This window comes from Protopterus annectens, chromosome 7.part0 (assembly GCF_019279795.1).
Source record: "Protopterus annectens isolate FY-2018-M chromosome 7.part0, PAN1.0, whole genome shotgun sequence".
NCBI classification, from domain to species: Eukaryota; Metazoa; Chordata; order Ceratodontiformes; family Protopteridae; genus Protopterus; species Protopterus annectens.
Window position 1 is genome coordinate 1,159,528,025 of NC_056739.1, and position 19,460 is coordinate 1,159,547,484.

At 40.7% G+C, this 19,460-nt stretch overlaps 1 protein-coding gene across 5 annotated transcripts in view; it reads left to right on the forward strand.

The window, feature by feature from the left end:
- The window catches only part of HERC1 (HECT and RLD domain containing E3 ubiquitin protein ligase family member 1), a 3,987,333-nt gene that overhangs the window by 3,651,457 nt on the left and 316,416 nt on the right, over window positions 1–19,460 (forward strand). For all 5 annotated transcript variants that reach the window (XM_044077739.1, XM_044077741.1, XM_044077740.1 and 2 more), the window contains exon 72: window positions 4,286–4,455. In XM_044077739.1, coding sequence (XP_043933674.1) covers window positions 4,286–4,455 — 170 coding nt within the window. The remainder of the gene's footprint in view (window positions 1–4,285; window positions 4,456–19,460) is intronic.

Consider the following 19,460-nt stretch of genomic DNA (forward strand, 5'->3'; position numbering starts at 1 on the left):
GAAAATGTAAAAAATATATATAATTTGGGGTTTGTGTGCATTATAGTATATTGTAGTATTTATGGAAAAAAACATGAAATCACTATTATCACTGTAAAGGTTACTTCTTACTGGTAACGTTGCTATTTGGACAGTTTTAATAGCTTTTATTGTTCACAAAATATTTACATTTGTTTATCTTATGTTTTTTAGTTGATTTTTCAAAAAATGCTTTGGAATGCAAGATATGTGTATTCTGCTAGAGATGTGGCATTCCACTTCTCTTAAGCAATAATGAGTTAAAGGAATTCATAATTTGAACAGGAGTTGGGCAAAGGCAGGTATTATTGCTTACCACTTGTGCATGGGATTCTAGGAAATGGAGCTGCACTGGGACAGACTGCTTCAGTTCCCACTAGAGTGGTAAACGTGTTGCCCAATGCCAGTACATTCTTGACAGAGGAAAAAAAAAAATCCCCTCCCCACATATCATTTCTAAGCATCTGAAGTAGAATCCAAGTGTGGATATGTTCCACATTCGACTTTACTGTGTTTCTGGTGTTCCTCGTCTGTGATTTTCCCGCTCTTTTGGTTTGGTTATTGGTGGGACAGTTGCATAGCTCTTAGCATATTTTAATCCACTGATGGTGGATGACCAGTATTGAAATGCCCAGTACTTATGCCTTTGTCTTGTGTGGATTGAAATAAATAAAAGTATTATGTTTTGCTGCTTAAGACTAGACAAACTTTAGTAGCTGTCATCAAGCCACCTATTCATGACTGAATTTGACAAAGAAAAAAAGGCCTCCATACCCCCCCCCCCCACACACACACACACACCTTTCCTTCAGGTTCTCCTGGCTTACACTGACCAGATTACATCAGCCTTTGGCTTTGATGCTGACCTAAGGAGTGATGGTTCACGGTCAGCTCGCTCATTCAGGAAGATATGTCTTTTGCTAAGTACTATTTTAAATGAGTACCAAGCTGTTATTGTCACCCAAGAAAAGATATGCTTGATTACTGAAGGTTCATACATTTATATCTTTAGCTATATTTTCTTGAAATTGTATGCATTTAACAACAAAATTAAGCCCAATATCAGACATAAAGGCAGCTTCCACTACTAGTTCTCTGAATCATTGATGAATGAGTAGCACAACTTTCACACCTTGCAAGAGCTGTAGGAGGGAGGATGTGGATTTATTTTAAGTACTACAGCTCTCAGCATGCATCAGAACTCTGCTTTCACTTATTTTGTATTTAAGAAAATGCAGATGTGCTAAGAAGGATTTTACCAGCCTAAAGAGAAATTCAGTTAAAAGAGACACGGACTATGCTTTCCTTAGGTCATCTAAAAAGCCAGTGACACTCAGTATCGTTAGTTTAAATAAAAGTTAAACAAATCACATTAATGATATGTAGACCTATACCTCTTCAGAACAAGTTGTTAAAAAGAGCAAAATCCTACTTCCAAACCTCAACTCTCTCAACCATACATCTTGGGGGTCCTCATACTGATACCAGTCTTTTTTTTTCCTTCTCAGAAAATCATACAAGGCAGCATGTCCTAGATTGCCCTATTTGCTGGGTTAGCTTATTTTTCCATTAAAGTTTGTCTACCATAACTGCCTGTATGTTATTCTTCGCCTTTTTGTCCACCTTCCCTGTTGACATTTTAACATTCCTTTGGTGTTTTGCCATTCATTGCTTCCTATACTGGGATGTTAAACCCCACAGCTCCTGGCTAGGGGAGATCTCTGGTCTACACAATGGATTTTGCTTAGTATCTCCTGATTTCTATCATCATGAATTTTCAAGGCAAGAGCTGTCGGAAGATGATGCCACCATCCAGGCAGACACAGTGGTTGGATGATTTTGTTTTTACTTGGCCTGTGGTGTAGTCCCTGTGGTAGCCCAATAACTTCAGGTGCCCAACAATACTGCCACAAGGCCTTGTTCTCTTGTTAGGTTGGCTGCTGTGCAAAGCACATCTTCATATGTGTGTATATCTTGGTCCAAATTCAGCTTGCTGGGTTTCCTACCTCTACTGAGAACCGGTTATGGTTTGTGTGTTTGCTGCCTTCTTTCACCCAAAGATTATGAGCCACCCCCCATCATCAGCTCTTTATTCACTAAATAATACTTGGGTCTTCTTTGTCACAGTTGTGGCTTTATTCTTGTGGGCCACAGAAACGGCAGCTAACTGCCTAAATACGCATTAATAGAATCTCATTTTGATATTAAACAGTTCTTGAAGGGAAGCTCTGATTTTTCATTTGAGGCTTTTAGGACATTCGTTAACTCCTGTTTTGGAATTGAATGTTTGTAATTTAAAAAAAATGACTACATCCATTTGAGCCAGTCATTTCAACAGACCTAAATATTTTGTCCCGGAAAACAATTTTTATAGTCACCATTAGACAGAAAGATTTCTGAGCTGCATGCCTTAATGTGTACAGATCCATATGTAATTCCCTCAAGGATAGGGCATCTTCAGAAACAATTCACCCTTTTTGTGCCGGAAATGATTGAACCACTGTAGGCAGTCTGATAGGCTGTTGTCATTTATGAAGGGAGAATAGGGTTATCCAAGTTACCAAACAGACCATGTCCATGTACGCATCACTGACCAAATGTGTTATCTTTTACTGAGAAAAATGTAATGAAACTTTGACATGGAATGTTAGAGCTCACATTGACAGATCCTCAGCTGGTATACTGCAGCCTTCTTGACAAGTGTTTGCACCCAAAGTATTTAAGAGCCTGCTGCTGGAATATCCATCTATGCTTTTTATAAACGGTACAAAATGGACATCCAGTCTAGAGAAAGAGGAGTATTTGCTTCTGCCAGTTTTATGGCTTTGAGGGATAAATACCTGTCTGCAGCACAGATAACCCAGGCTTGGTTAGTGACATGTATCTTGGAGTAACCATCAGGGATGCGTAGATGTGAGAGCAGCCTTTGTCAGTTTGCCCATACAAAGGGGAGGGAGTTGCTGTGGTCTTTTGCAGTGATGACATCCACTGTTAGTTATATATCTTACAGCACATAGGCCAGGGGCATGTGCTTGGTGTGCAAAGATGTATTAGCACAGTAGCCTTAACCCACATATGAAAGCATGCATATGCATTGCAGTGTACAGCAGACCTTCACTGCGGCAGGTGTTATCTAAACTGCCAGGAAGTGGATGTAGTTGTAAACAGATAAAGCTCAAAACAGCCACAGAGGACAGCCTTCCTTGCTTCACTGTAACCTCCACTGTTTGGATAAAGCTGTGGTTTATCAAAAGGTATTCCCCTCTGAAAAAAGGAGATCCCTGCATTGAATGATGTTGGGTGCTTGTGCCAGGGAGAACAAGGGAACAGATGGGTCTGTAGTGTGAAAAATACTTAACGGTCATGTCTGGGGAGTGGCCAGACAAACATTAATAAAAGAACATAGATATGCTTTGGCTTTCCCACATGGCAGATTTTAGATGATCAACCCATTTCTGGAAGTAGAGGGTATGGTACTGTGCTTTGCACTCTCCTATTCATTTTATATATTTCTTCTGATTTTTGTTATGAGCATAGTGCATTTCTGTAAGTGTACTCACTTGAGCCATATGGACTTATCTGTGCAGGACAGACTCCCTTCCCAATGTCCACTGGTCCTGCACATGTTGTATGTCAGGTGGTCTGTGTATATAGTTCATTGTGTCTGCTAAAGGCTTTATAGATTTTTAATGTGGTGACATTACATTGCAAACCATAAACTTTATACAAATCTTTAGAGTTGGTTTGTTTCCTTTTTCAACCCTAAGTCTATTAGCAAGATGTGTATTGTAATGTTTTCTGAGTTTATTGAGTAGCATATTTATCTTAGTGTGCTTTTATAACTTTCTGCAGGTGCCTTTCATCCTCCCCAAAAGCATCTCTTGATATTCTGGCTCCATTTGCCATTTTCTGGCTACCAGAAAAACAACAGAACAGGGAGTGCAGTGTCGTACCTATAGTCACTGGTCTCCCTTCTCCCAAGGATCATGACATACAGTTGCTGCCATGTGTCCACAGGGATGCCTGAATGCTGAAAAATGATTAGGTTGAGGGCTAATATTTGCATTCAGCTATTTGAAGTTAATTTTATGAATCTCCTACTGCAATGATCTTACTGCTCTAACTTCTGCTGTTACAATTTGTTTACTCTTATAGCTTTATTTTGCACTTTAAATGTTTGCGTGAAATTTATGAAGAGCAAAATATTTTTGGATAGATACAGTGGACATTAAATGACACTTGTGAATATGTGTTTGTTTACATACAGAGTGGTGTGTCTGTCTATAATGCTGGAACATGGGGAATTGTGCAAGGACAGCTCAGACCTCTGCTTGCTCCAAGGGTCTACACACTGCCAATGGTCCGCTCCATAGGCAAGACAATGGTTCAAGGCAAGAATTATGGTCCTCAGATCACAGTAAAGAGAATATCCACCAGGTATGTCTTGCATTTAGCTGGTTAAAGTGTTTTGTTATGGTCAGTTGTATGTTACAGATATGTCATGAAATGAAAATTAAGGTGAATAGTTTGAATTTGACAGGGAATTGGCTAGATGTTTGAGGGCTATACAAAATTTATTCTTCAGATTTCATTGGGCTATTGTTGAAAGAGTTGTCAAGACATGTTGCTTGACTGAGGATGGAGACCTAAGTTCAAGAATAATAGAGATCAAACAGAAATATTGGGTTAATTCCACTACACTCCAACTAGCTTACCCTCCTCTTCTCTACTTAGCACAAATACTGACTAACTCAACTAAACAAACTGTAGCAGTGCTATAACAGTGTCACAAAATTTGCAGCCGACCACCAACATAGAGCACAACACTGTTTGGCCCATATAGGCCTCCAGTGGCTTGAACTACCTCACCAACTCACATACTTTCAACTCCCTTTTATCCATAGTCTAATAAAACAAAATGACTGTCCATCTCTTGCCAACCTTGTACAACCTACCCTGAAGCTCGCACTTTTCTGACAAAGACGTGCTACATATACCAAAACCTAATGATTCTGCAGGCTGTTCCTTCTACTTCCATCAAGTGTCAAAAACCCGGAACTCCATCCCCATAACAGTAAGACAGGACTGCTTACTAAAGTCATTATACTGAAGTCTCACTCTTGGCTCAGTAAATGCGCTGCAACAAATTAACACATCACATCACTTGTCTTCAACTTCATCCCTCTTCAACTCCTTCCATATCCCCTCTCCTACTTGTACTGTACTGTCTTTACCCCTTTTATTATATTCCTTCACCCTCAACTAACCTTGTATTCTGTTTCTCAACTCTAGCTCTCTCACTACTATACCTCTTGTTAAGAGATTTGCCAGATGCTCAAGTTTTCGGAATCTCAAACTTCACTTAGTCGATAACATATGTTCGAACTTCTGAAAGCTCAAATGAAACAAAATAACAAAAATCTACTTTTTTGCAGGGATCAAGCCCCCTGCACTTCCTACACCCTCTGCAAATTGTATGTACTGTGAGATCACACTACAGTAGGGAAAAGGGTAAATTTCCCAGTTCCCACTGTATCACCATCTCCATACAAACACTTTTAAGTTTTCAGAAAGTGAAACATACGGTCTTGACCTTATGAAGTTCGTGTTTCCAAAAACCTGATCATCTGACATAACCCCCTTGTAAGACATATTACTTTCTTTTGAAAATAGCAACAATATGGCATGCCGAATACTTTATCAGATTTTAAATGCAGTCCTCCCTTTGAAAAATGTTGTTCAAACTATTGTGTGTTACTGCTCTTCAAACATTAGTTTCACTTTGGTACTGTTTGTACTTTGGAGCCTTTCTGCCCAGGCCTTTACTGCAAATGGGTCCTGTTCACAGTCAGACGTTCCCAGTAAACAAAAGCAATGAATAAATAATTTTTTGCCTGTGCATTTACAAAACAGTGGCACAAGTGTGAGCATATGATGGTAAGACATATAAGGATGGGAACAAGTAGAAGAATGGCTACGGAGGAAGTAGTGGAGAAACTTGGTAAGAGAAGTTACAGGTTCCAGAACACCTTTCTGCTTTAAAGACTATATTGCCTAATGTACTGCTACTTAAACTGCAATGTTTCTCATTAGAGGTGGCAATGTGGTACAGGACTGTTTGATGGCAATGCTAGTTGACTTGCATAAAAGATTTTTTACACATATTTGTGAGTGATATTTCAATACCTTACTGTTTGTGCTATTATTCATTGTTCATTCATTTACTACTCCCACTGTTGTAGCTAATCATATTAATTTATATATTGGTTTTATTGTTGTTAATTTTTCATATTGGAGCTTTTCACCCCAGACCTTTGCTGAGAAAGGGTTTACCATCCAGTCAGACAGAAGCATATAAGTAGATAATAAGCTTTCACTTAAGTCTGAGGGAAGCTTGTGGCATACCTTCCTGTGTAGCAGGTTTAATCTGAGAGGTAATATTGTGAACTGCTAGTAAGTGAGGACTAAGAATACATTTCATCTTGTCCTTGGATTGATTCCTTCAGTCTCTACTTACTGTAATTCTAGGTAACTTAATTAATCATACCAATACTCCTGTATCACTCATGAAAACAGTTAGCAGTGCCTGTGAGGCTTTAATAAAATAAAGTGCCAAATGCTAGATTTTTCTGTGAATAGGCAGCAGTATGGCTTCATATAGTAGAGGTTTTATCAGTCCATCTTTTTTTATTGAAAATTATCCTTTGTTTCTTATCCTCCACCAGCACTTACAGACATAAGCAAACTTGCAATGTATAACTGCACAAAGGCAAAACAAAGAATAACAATAATTAAACTTTAGGCTATGGCTGTATCAAACACGAGATTTCTTTTTTCTCCATCCCTACCATACAGTTTCATAAGCCTTGGCATAACTATTGCCATGCTAAGGTTAATGGTTCCTTCTAGTGATATAGTTACCATTGTTGTGTATCTCATCAGATTCCCACTCTCCCCATGAGTTTGAGACCTCTGAAAATACCGTTTCTTAAGAACTCCTTTCCTATTTTGCTTACTTTGTGTACAGTATTACCACCTTTTCCTTCAATATATTCTCATCAAGTTTAATCTTAGTTTATTGTTCCATTGGCTTACTGCTCATCATTTTAGTTGAACCATGCCATCCACGTATTGACACATTTTTGGCTGGATGAACCTTTGATCCACAGTTTTCAGTTTGTAACCTCATTAACACCCCTCTTAATTCCTACATTCAGTTTAATCTACTTTCTTCCATTTCATACTTATGACATTTTTTTTTTTTGCTATAGTCATGGTCAAAAATCGTTACTTCTAATCCCCCCTCCCCCATAATGTTCCCAGGAAGTAGAGAGCTAATATCTTCTGCTCCCCAAATAATCCTTTTATAAGTTGCCAAAGCTGTCTTTTGTAATTGCCTAATGTTAACTGCTCCCAAAATATATGCATCCAGATACCTGTTTCTCATCTTTGACCTCCTGCACTCCTGGTCTGCATGAGATATGTGTCCCCAGTTTATCTTAAATAAAAAGTAGTTGTGTAAGCAGCACCATGCAGATACTTTAAACCTCCTAGACCATGTAGTGCACACCCTCTGCCATAGCTTCCTTGAATACTCAACAGCCGAATTTAATTCCATTTTATCCTGAGTTTGTCACTGTCTGCCCTCCTCTTCTTATGACTCAATATCCTTTCCCACCAATCTGTTCAATGAGATTTTTTCCCTCCTTCCTTTTCTTTCTAAGGCTGTTTCCTCATTAATTTTTTCTGATCTCCTTCCCCAACTTTGTTGCCTTCCTCCTCAAAACTCAGTAGTTCCCTTTATCCTCTTTCATTTAATGCTGTTGCTGCTTGAGTTCTTCCCAACGTCTTGCACCTCTGTCACTTAACATCTCATGTCAGTGTTTTAGTTTAGTCCTCTTTCTATTCCATCTCCAAATGCATTTTGAACATTCACATTTGTTTGCCTGCTCCTTATCAGAATTAGAAGCTGAAACCATTTCTTGTCATTCCTCCAAGAAAACCAAAATTTAATTTGCTTCATAATGTTTTCAAGTATAAATCTTCTGTCCATAGAATACTCCAGCATTTACATTTTAGCATAACACTCCACATTGTCCAGTAGCACTGAGCTTCATACTGCTTCATTATCCATGCCCAAATATTTATTTATATTCTCAGTATATTTAGAACATCCAGTCTCCTTCTCCTCCTCCTTTTTTCCATGAAACTCCTGCTGTTTATCCTTCCCATATAAAGTTTGCCATCCATTGCTTTAATTTAATATCCTCTGTCTGGGAGAGCTAGGCAACAAATGCCTGCCCTGAATATATGTACTGTGGCACTCTAAAACATTTGCAAACAGATGACTATGTGATCTAATTCAGGTGGAATTGTTTAATAGTTAGCAAAGAAATGACATACTTTTTCCCTTACATACTTCAGAAGACCCTTCCTGTGTGGCTTTAAATATATCCCTTAATGTTTAACCTTTGTATGCATGTATAAATAGTAGTGCTTAAATTGAAATTCCTTTGAAGTTGTAAAATTCAGTATTATCACTTGCATTTTTACACGTGAAAAAATTGTAAAATTTTAATTGTAAAATTGTAACTAGACATCCAATAATGTTCCTGTAACATTTCAAGGAAATTGTCAAGATCCCACAATGTTCAGACAGTATAGAGTATTGGCCAACAAACACATTTTCAGTTGCTTCCCTACCCACTCCAAACTCTTGACATTTGATGCCTTAATCCGTGTTGTCAGTGCTTCAAAATAAATTGCAGATGAGGAGTAACAGTAGTGGACACCCTTGCCCTTGTGCCCCTTGTAATGGGCTCTGGTAATCTTTTGGATAATTTCACTAAATAGTTCTCCCATTCATGCATATGTTTATTTTTTATTTATGTATTTTTTGTTGACCAGGTAAGTCTCAGTAGGCTAGTAGCCTCTCTTCAAGGGAGACTCAAGATGGCATTTATTCTTCTAGGGGAAATTTGGCCAGGTCATCAGGGAACTTCCCCACTCTTTGGAGCTGCCAGATGGTACAGCAAAGAAAAGACCTAAGGATGCAGCAATGTGGAGGAAGAGAGAAAGGCTATGGAGAGTCTGGAGGCGAGAATTTGGGAAAAATGTGTTCGATGTGGAGCTTCAGAATGTAAACAAAGATTGCTGTGTGTGGATGTTACAAATGAGCAGCCTTTATCTGTCTCCGTGGCGAAAGAAGTAAGCGAGTTTGTTAAAGTGGTGCAGATAATAGATCTGGCATCAGGAGGGATTATTGCAGATGATGATCTGTTAAAAATAAGCAAGCAAGATGATCCAGGTGAAAGTTCTGCTGTTTCATGGGGTGAGATGGCAGATAACATTTTTGGAAAGTACTGAGGGATGGTCATGTGGAAGAGGAACCAGATGATACGACAGTAGATAATGCAGCAGTTACAATTTGGACAGCAATGACAGAAAGTGAAAGAGGCAACAAACTGAGAAGGTGCCTGTTTTTTATGGCAGTGGGTAATGCAGTAACTGAAACATTTGCAGCAGTGACAGCAGACAAAAAAGGAGAGCAAAGCAAACTGTAAGAAACCATTTTTTAAAGAAGAGAAGACCAACTGTGAGAATAAGAAAAAAAATGACACTGTAATAGACAGATATGTATAGGATAATTTGATAACCATTCTGGGTTTTAAAGCCCAAGAAATCTGGTCCTTCATATATATTGGAAGAGAGATTTTTTTTTGTGACTTAATATTTAATCCTGATGAACTGATGAAATTTCTGGAACTGTGTGACAAAAAGGACATTTATTTGTGGAACAAATATTTGATGTCATGTTGTCTATCTCGCCTTCTTTCTTTCTGGTTGGGTTCGGAGCCGATCTCGGCTCTGACTCGGCCACTTCTAAAGCTTGAAGAGTCCTTACTGGCTCGTGGCTATCCCCCTTATCCCAGCATGCATAGCGGTATCTACCCAGATCTCGTTTGCTGCTTGCAGCATCGAGATTGTCTTCTGCTGGATCAGGCTAAGTAGTCTATTTTTCTGTCAAAATTGCTGTTTGTTCAGGGCTAATTTGCATTATTACAGCAAATAACCTGATTAAACTGTAAAACCAAAAAGTAGTAGTTCCAAGTCGCCAAGGATGATATAAAAATTCTTTATTCCAACAATAAAAGGTAAGCGCTTTCGTCTGATGAAGTCTATATGGGTAGACGAAAGCACTTACCTTTTATTGTTGGAATAAAGAATTTTTATATCATCCTTGGCGACTTGGAACTACTACTTTTTGGTTTTATAATTTGCATTATTAGTTAGAGTTTAACTGTGTTATCTCCCCTATACTTATTACAGTTGTTGTTTGTGTTTCATAGGCCATCGTTTCCTCTCAGGCCTGTTTTTTCTGTGTGTTGGTGGCCCGTTTTTCTTCAGGGTTGTTATCTTTCCCTTTTTCCCTCCTTGCTTCTTAGGGAGAAGCTGTTTAAGTTAGAGGCTTTTCTCCCTTTGGGAGCAGTAGCTGTTTAATTTAGAGGCTACCCCACTTTATCTTTTTCTCTCTGTCAAAAAAAAAAAAGTTTCTCTACTTTATTACACTTCACTCTCTGTGTGTAACTATGTCTAAAGAATCTACAAAGCAGTCAGGCTTTAAAAAATGCGACTCGTGTTGCCAAAAAATGTCCCTTATGGACGGGCACACAAGTTGTGTTTACTGTTTAGGTGCGGTCCACCTTCAGGACTCGTGATCTGTGTGCCATGCCTTCAGTGCATGGGTGTTGCAGGGGATGAGCAACAAACTGATCTTGAGGGGGTTGTTAATACCTCAGGTTGAGGTTGCATCGGTTACTCAGCCTTCCATATGTGATGATAGACAAGCATCTTCATCGGCTCTGCCTTCGGTGCCGACAAATGCAAAATCTAAATCTTCAGATCCTTCAGAGCGGATTGTTGGCTCTGAGGATTCCTCTGTTCCAGCAGCTCCATCTGTGGCTTCGGAGCTGTCCCAGACTCAAAAGAGGTCGAGATCTCCTTCCTTGAACCCGGTGAGATCTGTGCCTCAGTCACTACTTCTACAATCAGCAGCAGGTAGTCACCGGTCCTCGGCCCACTCCTCTCGATCATCCAGGAGTTTATCAGATGATGATGTGGAGAGAGTGGTGAAGAAGCTACTCAAGACACGGGTATTTGCCCAGTTGTTGTCAGGGCCAGCCCCGAAGGAAGTGGCTCCATTGTCCGGTCCAGCCCCTATCTTGGTCCCTCCTCCGACTCTGTCCAGATCAGAGTCGGAGTGCATGGAGGTAGTAGCGGTTGAACCATCGGTTCTGATGACCCTTGCTCTGTCTGTTCCGACATTCGCTCTGACCTCCTCGACAGTCCGCTCCATCGAGAGGTCTTGGCGCCGAGACTCCCTCATCGGCTCCAAGTGGGGAAGTGGCATCAGACCCTTGTCCGACCCCGCTCTCCCTCTTGGAACTTCGGCGCAGGTGAGTTTGGCTCCCACATCTGCCTCGGAGCCATTGCCTTCGGTGCAGAGGTTGTCTCCAGGCTCCTCGGAGCCGGAGCATCCCTCCGTTCTGGATCGCTGAGCCTTCGAGGTGATGAGTGTGCTGTCCACCGAGACGGCCCCACCCTCTGCTCCATTGGGTCCGCCCCCGTCAATACCTTTGTCTGCCTTGGATCCTTCTCTCCGTCCCAAGCATAGGGAACCAATGCCCCAGGACACCCCACAGGACGACCCCTCTTCTTCCGAGATCTCTCCTGATCATGCCTCAGAAGAGGTTCCCAGGAAGAAAAAATGTAAGAGTAAACGTGGATTCTCCTGCGTCTGTCACCTCTGACATGGACTTGGATGACTCGGAAGGGTCCCCACGGTCCCCCTCTGAAGATGTCTCATTCTCAGACATTCTCAAGATCCTTAGGCAAAGGGGAAATTGGAAGTCCCTTGCCTCTTCTGATGACGAGTCCGTGTACTTGGATGCGTTTGCTTCCCAACCTTCTACCTGCTGGGTGTCTCCTCCTTTCGACTCACTTTTGTCTGTCATGAGTCGAAAGGCGTGGAGTGCTCCCAGAGTCCATGGAGCCCGTTCCGAGAAGGCCAAACAAATTTATGACTGCACCAGATGACAAGACCTTCCTCTCCAAAGGCGTGCCAGTTGATGCTATGGTGGTGGCAGTAGCCACCAAGAAGGAACTTGCAGAAACTTCCTCTTCTATCTATCCGCCAAACAAGGATTCTAGAGCCATGGATAGGTATGAGAAGCTTCAGCGGCCTTTACACTTTGGTCGCTGAACTACTTGACGCATTTTATAAGGCTTCAGAGGGATCTCCTTAAAGAGCTGGGAGATGCCCTCCAGGATCCTTCAGCTGAGGGAGCGGCTTCCAAGTAGGCTAACCAGCTACCAACCCTAACCTCCATTGTCAGCTCCTCCATGCGCTTGATTTCTTACGCAGCAGATGGAGCGATTTGGGTTGCAGGCACAGTAGTGGCTCTTCGCAGACATTCGTTGATGTGCCTTTGTCAATTTGCGGAGCCCTTCAAGTCCCCCTTTACGAACGCCCCCTTTGACGGCTCAGCCTTGTTCAGGCCGCAAGTTCAAGATACTCTTACCAGGAGTGGTGAACGTGATGGCAAAGCTCTCTCTGCCGTAGGAGTCCATTTTTCCACTCCATCCCAGCCTTATCCCAAATGCCAAAAGAGTGGGAAAATGTGGTTCTGTAAATCCCAGGGAGCTTCACCAGACACTCGTGGAGATAATTCCCCCAGAGGCAGAGGGGGGAAATAATAACAGGAGACGCCAACCTTGTGGCAGGGGGGTTCTGCAACAGGGATATGTTCTCTGCCATACCCTTTCAGAATCCCTGAAGGATTGCCTGACTGCTCACCGCTGGAGGCAGTCAGGAGCAGAATTTCACTATATCCAAGAGCCCTGGCAAGATATAACAGAAGACAAATGGATACGGTGCATAATATCCAGGGGTTACAAAATTCCCTTCTCCTATGCACCCCCAAGAAGTCAAAAATCAACAATCCCAGATATTCTACCCAATCTTTGGGATCAAGCAGCCATAGAAGTAAAAACTTTGCTGCAAAAAAGAGCCACTCAGTAAGTCCCCGCAGACCAGATAGAATCCGGAACTTATTCAAGGTTCTTTTTAATTCCAATGAAGACAGGGGACTGGAGACCTATCTTGGATCTCAGCACGTTAAACAGGTCAGTAAAGAAGACCAAGTTCAGGATGGGGACACTGTAGTGCATTCTACCCTTTTTGCGTCAGCACGATTGGATGTGCTCTATCGATTTCCAGGACACGTACTACCATATAAAAATGGACAGGCGGTCCAGGAGACATTTACGCTTCCGGCTGGGAGCCAGTCATTATCAGTTCAGAGCTCTGCCCTTTGGTCTCACCACAGCCCCCAGAGTGTTCACCAAATGTATGGCAGTAGTCAATGCTCACTTGAGACGTTTGGGATTCCAGATATTTCCTTATCTAGACGACTGGCTCCTCACTGCCACCACCGAGCAGCATCTCCTAAGGGCCAGGAACCACACGATTCACACTTGTGCATGCCTAGGCATCACAATAAATTACAAAAAGTCTGCCTTGTGGCCCTATCAGTGTATTACTTTCATAGACACTCAGCTAAATACAAGAGACATGATAGCCACAAGAAAGGGTGCTTGCAATTTGAGGTCAGGTGTTTCTCTTGTCAAAATCAAAGGTTCAGGCTCTATTTGTTCTGAAAGTCTTGGGGTTAGTGGTGACTGCCATTACTCTAGTTCCATTAGCCTGTTATCACATGAGGATTCTGCACTGGCTCCTCTTCACTCAGTGGTCATATCAGGACTTGCCAGTGTCACATATGATCTTAATCACGGATACTTGCAAGAAAGATCTGCAGTGGTGGCTCCACTCTCCCTTAGTCACTCTGGGCAGACCACTTGTAGCCCCTCTTCCGGTAGCCACAGTGACCATGGATGCTTCCCAGATAGGGTGGGGGGGCATTATCTGGGACAGACAGTCCAAGGAACTTGGCAAACTCACGAGTACCATTTGCACATCAATGTCCTGGAGATGAGAGCAGTGTTACTAGCGTTGCAAGCACTTCAAGACACACTCCCTTTTGGCCATATAGGAGTTCAGATGGTCAACATGTCAGTAGTGTGGTATATCAGCAAACGGGGCGGAACCAAATCGTATCCCTTATCACAGGAGGCCCTTCGAGTATGGCAATGGGCAATCTCCTCTCAGCATTTTCTGGTTGCAAAGCACATTCCAGGGAAGTCCAACATGATAGCGGACAAGCTTAGCAGGGCAATTCTCATGTCCCACGAGTGGTCTCTGAAACAAGATGTGGCGGATATGATCTTCCACAGATGGGGACAGCCACGCTGCCATCTCTTTGCCTCTCATCTGAACAATTTGCCCCAGTTCCCCTCCGGGACGGTCACCCAGAGATACACTGGTCCACAATTGGCCCCCTGGGATCCTTTATGCTTTCCCCCCTTTCCTTTAATTCCAAAAGTTCTTCAGAAAGAAAAGTTGCTGAGTTGCAAGCTGATCCTCATTGCTCCATACTGGCCTCATCAGATATGGTTTCAGTTCCTTTCGCATTACCTGAAGGAGGAGCCTTGGATTCTGGAGCCGGTTCCGGACCTTCTGACATATCAGTTGGGTGCTCTTCATCCTTCTATTCAAACTCTCAAGCTGACAACTTGGTTTCTCCACTTCCGATCCTAGCCAAGCTCCCTGATATCTCTCCTGATGTTCAACATATTTTAGTTTCTTCCTATAAACCAACTACTAGGGAGCTTTACACTAGTAAATGGAAGAAGTTCTCCCTCTGGGCAGAGCAAAATGACATTGAGCCTTTTACGGCTCCAATTGCAAAAATTTTGGACTTCCTGGCTGAAACCTTTGAAAAAGGAGCAGCAGCTGCTACGATTCGTGTTCAACTGGCTGCAATTTCTTATTTTCATGTGGGCCTTCTAGGTTCAAATATCATGTCCCATAAGTTATGCAAATCCTTTTTGAAAGGTGCTACACTATTAAGGCCTCCTATCAGAGAACCTCTCCATCCTTTGGATTTAAACCTAGTACTAGCTGCTCTGATCCTTCCTCCCTTTGAACCAGCTGCTTCTTGTCCTCTGGAGTTCTTATCATGGAAGACCCTCTTCTTGATTGCAGTTACATCAGCTAGATGGGTCTCCGAGTTACAGGCACTTTCCATCTTCCCACCTTATATGATCTTTCACAAGGATAGAGTATATCTTAGGACTAATCCTTCCTTTTTACCGAAAGTCTGCTCAGACTATAATTTGAATCAGTCAATTGACCTTCCTGTTTTCTTTCCAAATTATGGCAGCAAGGCAGAGTACAAGTTACATCAATTGGATGTCCACAGGCAATTACGATTTTATCTTCAAAGGACCAAGGATAATAGAAAATCAGATCAGCTATTTGTATCTTTTTGTCAGAGCAAACAAGGCTCATCAGTTTCCAAAGTGACTCTTTCAAAATGGCTCTCCAATGTTATTACTTATGTTTATGAGTCTCGGAATGTGTCAGTCCCATGAAAAGTGTGGGGACATTCCACTTGGTCCTTGGCTACCTGCATAGCCTTTCAAGCTAACCTTCCTTTAGATACTATTTGCCCGGCAGCAACATGGGCTACTCCCCATACCTTCATTACTCATTACAAAGTGGACATGGCCTCTCGGAACAGGGCATCCTTTGGTTCCACGGTTCTGAAGTCTCTTTTCCAGTGAGCCACCCAGGATTTAGGTGCTAGGGACACTGTCCCAACCAGAAAGAAGGAAGGCGAAATGGACAACATAACATAAAGAAGTTATGTTCTTACCATAACGTTCCATGTTTGTTGTCCTTTATCTCACCTTCCTTCTTGTGTCCCTCCCTCCTTCCCCCATCCTGGATGATTGAGAGGAATTTACCTTTTGGCTGATCTGGCTGAGTTTCCTTTGCCTTTCAGCCTTTGGTATTCTCCTTGTCACCATGTTTTCCTGTTGTTGTTGGTACAAGGAGTCTTATTGTTTAGTTACCTCTTTTATTGGGTAATTCATAATTTCCTATCTAGTGGTTAGTTCTCAGAAACGAGATCTGGGAAGCTACCGCTATGCATGAGAAAGAAGGAAGGCGAGATAAAGGACAACAAACATGGAACGGTAAGGTAAGAACATAACTTCTTTGTTTCTGTTAGTAATGTAAATGTTAAAAAATGTTACTTTACAGTTTAGAACTAATAAACTGGAAGACAGTGTTAAGAAATGCATGCAGGGTCTTTGTGAAACTGTTCATAATATTGCGAAAATTAAAGATGAGAAAAAGTTATGGAGTGGGAGGTAGAAGTTCAAAGCTGTTTTGAAATGTGAAAAAAAAAAACATGGTGAAACACTTAAGTGTTATATTTGTGGCTGGTCATAGAGGGAGTTTAACAGATGCTGGCCAGCCTAAATTGTTTTTTTTGGGGGGCGGGGGCTTTTCACTTTTAATTACTGATTGAAACAAGGTGTACCCATTGTGAGGAGAAAGGGCATACAGCATGAAGTTGTGCGCCTGAATGCAGGTCATGAAAAAAAACTTTTGGATGGATTGTTAAGAGCAAACAGTAAATAATAAAAAAAGAAAGAGAAAGGCAAGATTGGGGGATGTAGCTCAGTGGTAGAGTGCATGCTTTACATGAATGAGGTTCTGAGTTCATTCCCAGCATCTCCATAACACATTTTCAGTCCCCAGTGGCCTAATGGATAATGCATTGCCTCCTAAGTCAGAGAATGTAGGTTCAAGTCCCACCTGGGTTGATATAATCTTTTTTTCTGTGGTGGTTCTATCATTAAGTACTGTGTTCTCTAGCTTGTTTAACTAAGTAGGTAGGGGGCTCTAGTCTCACAGCAGTCAACTTGTATGTGTCTTCCCTCAGCTATCAGTCTGGAGACAATTTAATGTCAGTGGTGCAACAGTTAGCACACTCACATTTGGCCCAGAAGGCTGTGAGTTCTGTTCTCAAACCAGGTGGATGGACTGCTTACACTGTGGTACAGCATAAAGGGAAATGTTGTTTGGAACGGCCGAGTGTGCTGTCTTTAGGTGGTTAGCATAATAGTTAAGGTGTTTGCCTTATAGATACAGGGTGCAGGGTTGGATTCTCACTTGGGGTAATTGAGTAGGTTTACAATGGCTGAACAAAGCAGTTAGCCTACTACTCATCTGTTAACCTATTATCATACAAGGACAACAAGAGACTGGGGGAGAGGGTAAAAGAAACTGTAGAAGAAGAAAAACGTATAGAGGAAAAACGACGAGAGAAAAAGTGCATGCAGGAAGAGAGGTCAGGAGAAGAGATTTATACTGATAATTTTTTGAAGTTCTAGCCAGTGAAAAGTCTAATTCTGAGGATCAAGGATTATTTGTACATAAAACCTGAAAAAAATATTAAACTGGGGAAAGAATAAAAATAAGAAAATGGAAATTTATAAATATTTCATCTAAACTTAAAAGGAAAAGCAGCGATCTTAGAGTACCATTTGCACATCAATGTGAACATTATTATTATTAACATTGTAAGAATGATAGGGATACTAGAATGGTGTTCTAAATGTGATGTGGACATTATTCTGTTTGAGGATGCAAGTTTCTTGACAAGGGAAGAAAGATTGCAAACAGAAAAATTGTGGCATGGAAATGTAATATGGAACTTAGAAAGTGAATGTTGTTATAGAGTGGCTGTGTTATGTAAAAAAAAAAAAAAAAAAAAAAAAAGCAGTGAAAATACTAGATGTAATGTTGGTAAGGATGGGAAAGTTAACTGTTGTGAGTGTGAAGTGGAGAGAACATGTTTATAGAATTATAGCATTATGTGTATATACGACTAGCAAAGAAAGAGAAAATCTGTTTCATCAAATATTAGACCATGGTGGTTATCATGAAAATTATAATTGCAAGGGACTTTGTCATTTATGGGGAAAATATAAAAGCAAAGGGAAGATGTAAAAAAATACAGGAAGTGATAAAATGTGGTAAATTAGTTGTGTGGAACAAAAGTCAATGTATTTATAAAAAGAGGGGCACTTGGATCTGAAACTGATTATTTTATATTATCGGAAAACTTGGGAGTAGCAGATGGGAATACAATTATGACGTGTTTTTCAGATCATTTAGCAACATGAATGGGTGTAAGAAAGAGTATATTAAAATAGGGAAGAAGTAAAAAGAATAAATGAGAAATTATGGGATGAAATTGGAGATTGGGAAGTATTGCATTATCAAAGGACTATATAACCATGAAGGATTGCTATAAAAAGTGGTCTGTATTTTTAAAGTAGCATAAAAAGTTTTTTTTTTTTTCAATAGCAGGATGATGTAAGAAAAGAGAAAATGAAGTATGGGAAAATGTATAGAAATGTAGTAGAGAGTTTAGGGAATAATACAAGGGATTGTTTTGAGATGGAAAAAGAATGATAAAAAATAAGGCGTTACTGCTAAGCAGAGATATTTACAAGGGAGAAGGGAAGAGATGTTTGCATATTTGAGTAAAATAGTAAAGGAGAATATTACTATGATGAACGAAGTGAAAAATGTAAAAGGAACGGTAAAAAGATCACGAGCAAATTGTGAGTGTTGTAGCACAGCTTGTGGAAAATTATAAGAGTAAAAAGAAGGAAAATAGAGAATGGAAAGTGAAAAAAAAAAAAAAAACAATCCAGAACGGATTAAGAAAGAATTTGAAAAATAAAGTCTTATTAGTGAATTGGATGAAGTACTTAGGAAAGTAAATGTTGATTCAGTATCGGGCCCAGATGGTATAGGGTATGGAATGTACAAGAAATTAATTGGCAAAGGGAGTATTTTGTAAAGTACTGAATGAATGGTTGAAGGAAGGGTTTGTTTATGAAGAGTTATATAGAGGGTTATTAAAATGTATATGGAAGAAAAATGAGAAGAATGAAATAAAAATGGAGACATCACACTAAGTAACAGATTATATTTTTTCTGTGAATAATACATAAGAGTGGAAGGAAGGGTGAGAGCTATTATGGAAGACAGTATTTCTGGTATAAAAGGGAAGAGATGTCAAGAATTGTTACTGGCTGTCAGAGAGATTGTGGATGATAACGTATGTAAAAGGGCGGATGTGAAGTGTATGGTAGATAATATTAGGAGAGCTTTTGATTCAGTTAGACATGATGCTTTGTGCAATGTTATGGAGAAAAATGGAGCAGGTACTAGAATTAGGAGAGTATGTATGTGAGCATATCAATATAATAGAGTGAGAGTGTTAGTGAATGGCGGCTGAGTAAAGAAATATGCATGATGTGTGGTGTAAGAAAAGGATGTCCCATGAGTGGAATATTTGCATTGGTAATGAGTGTGATAGTGAGTGAAATAGCTTATAAAATGAAAGCTGATAGATATGTGATGCATAAGGAGGTGGTGTTTCTGGTAGTTTTGA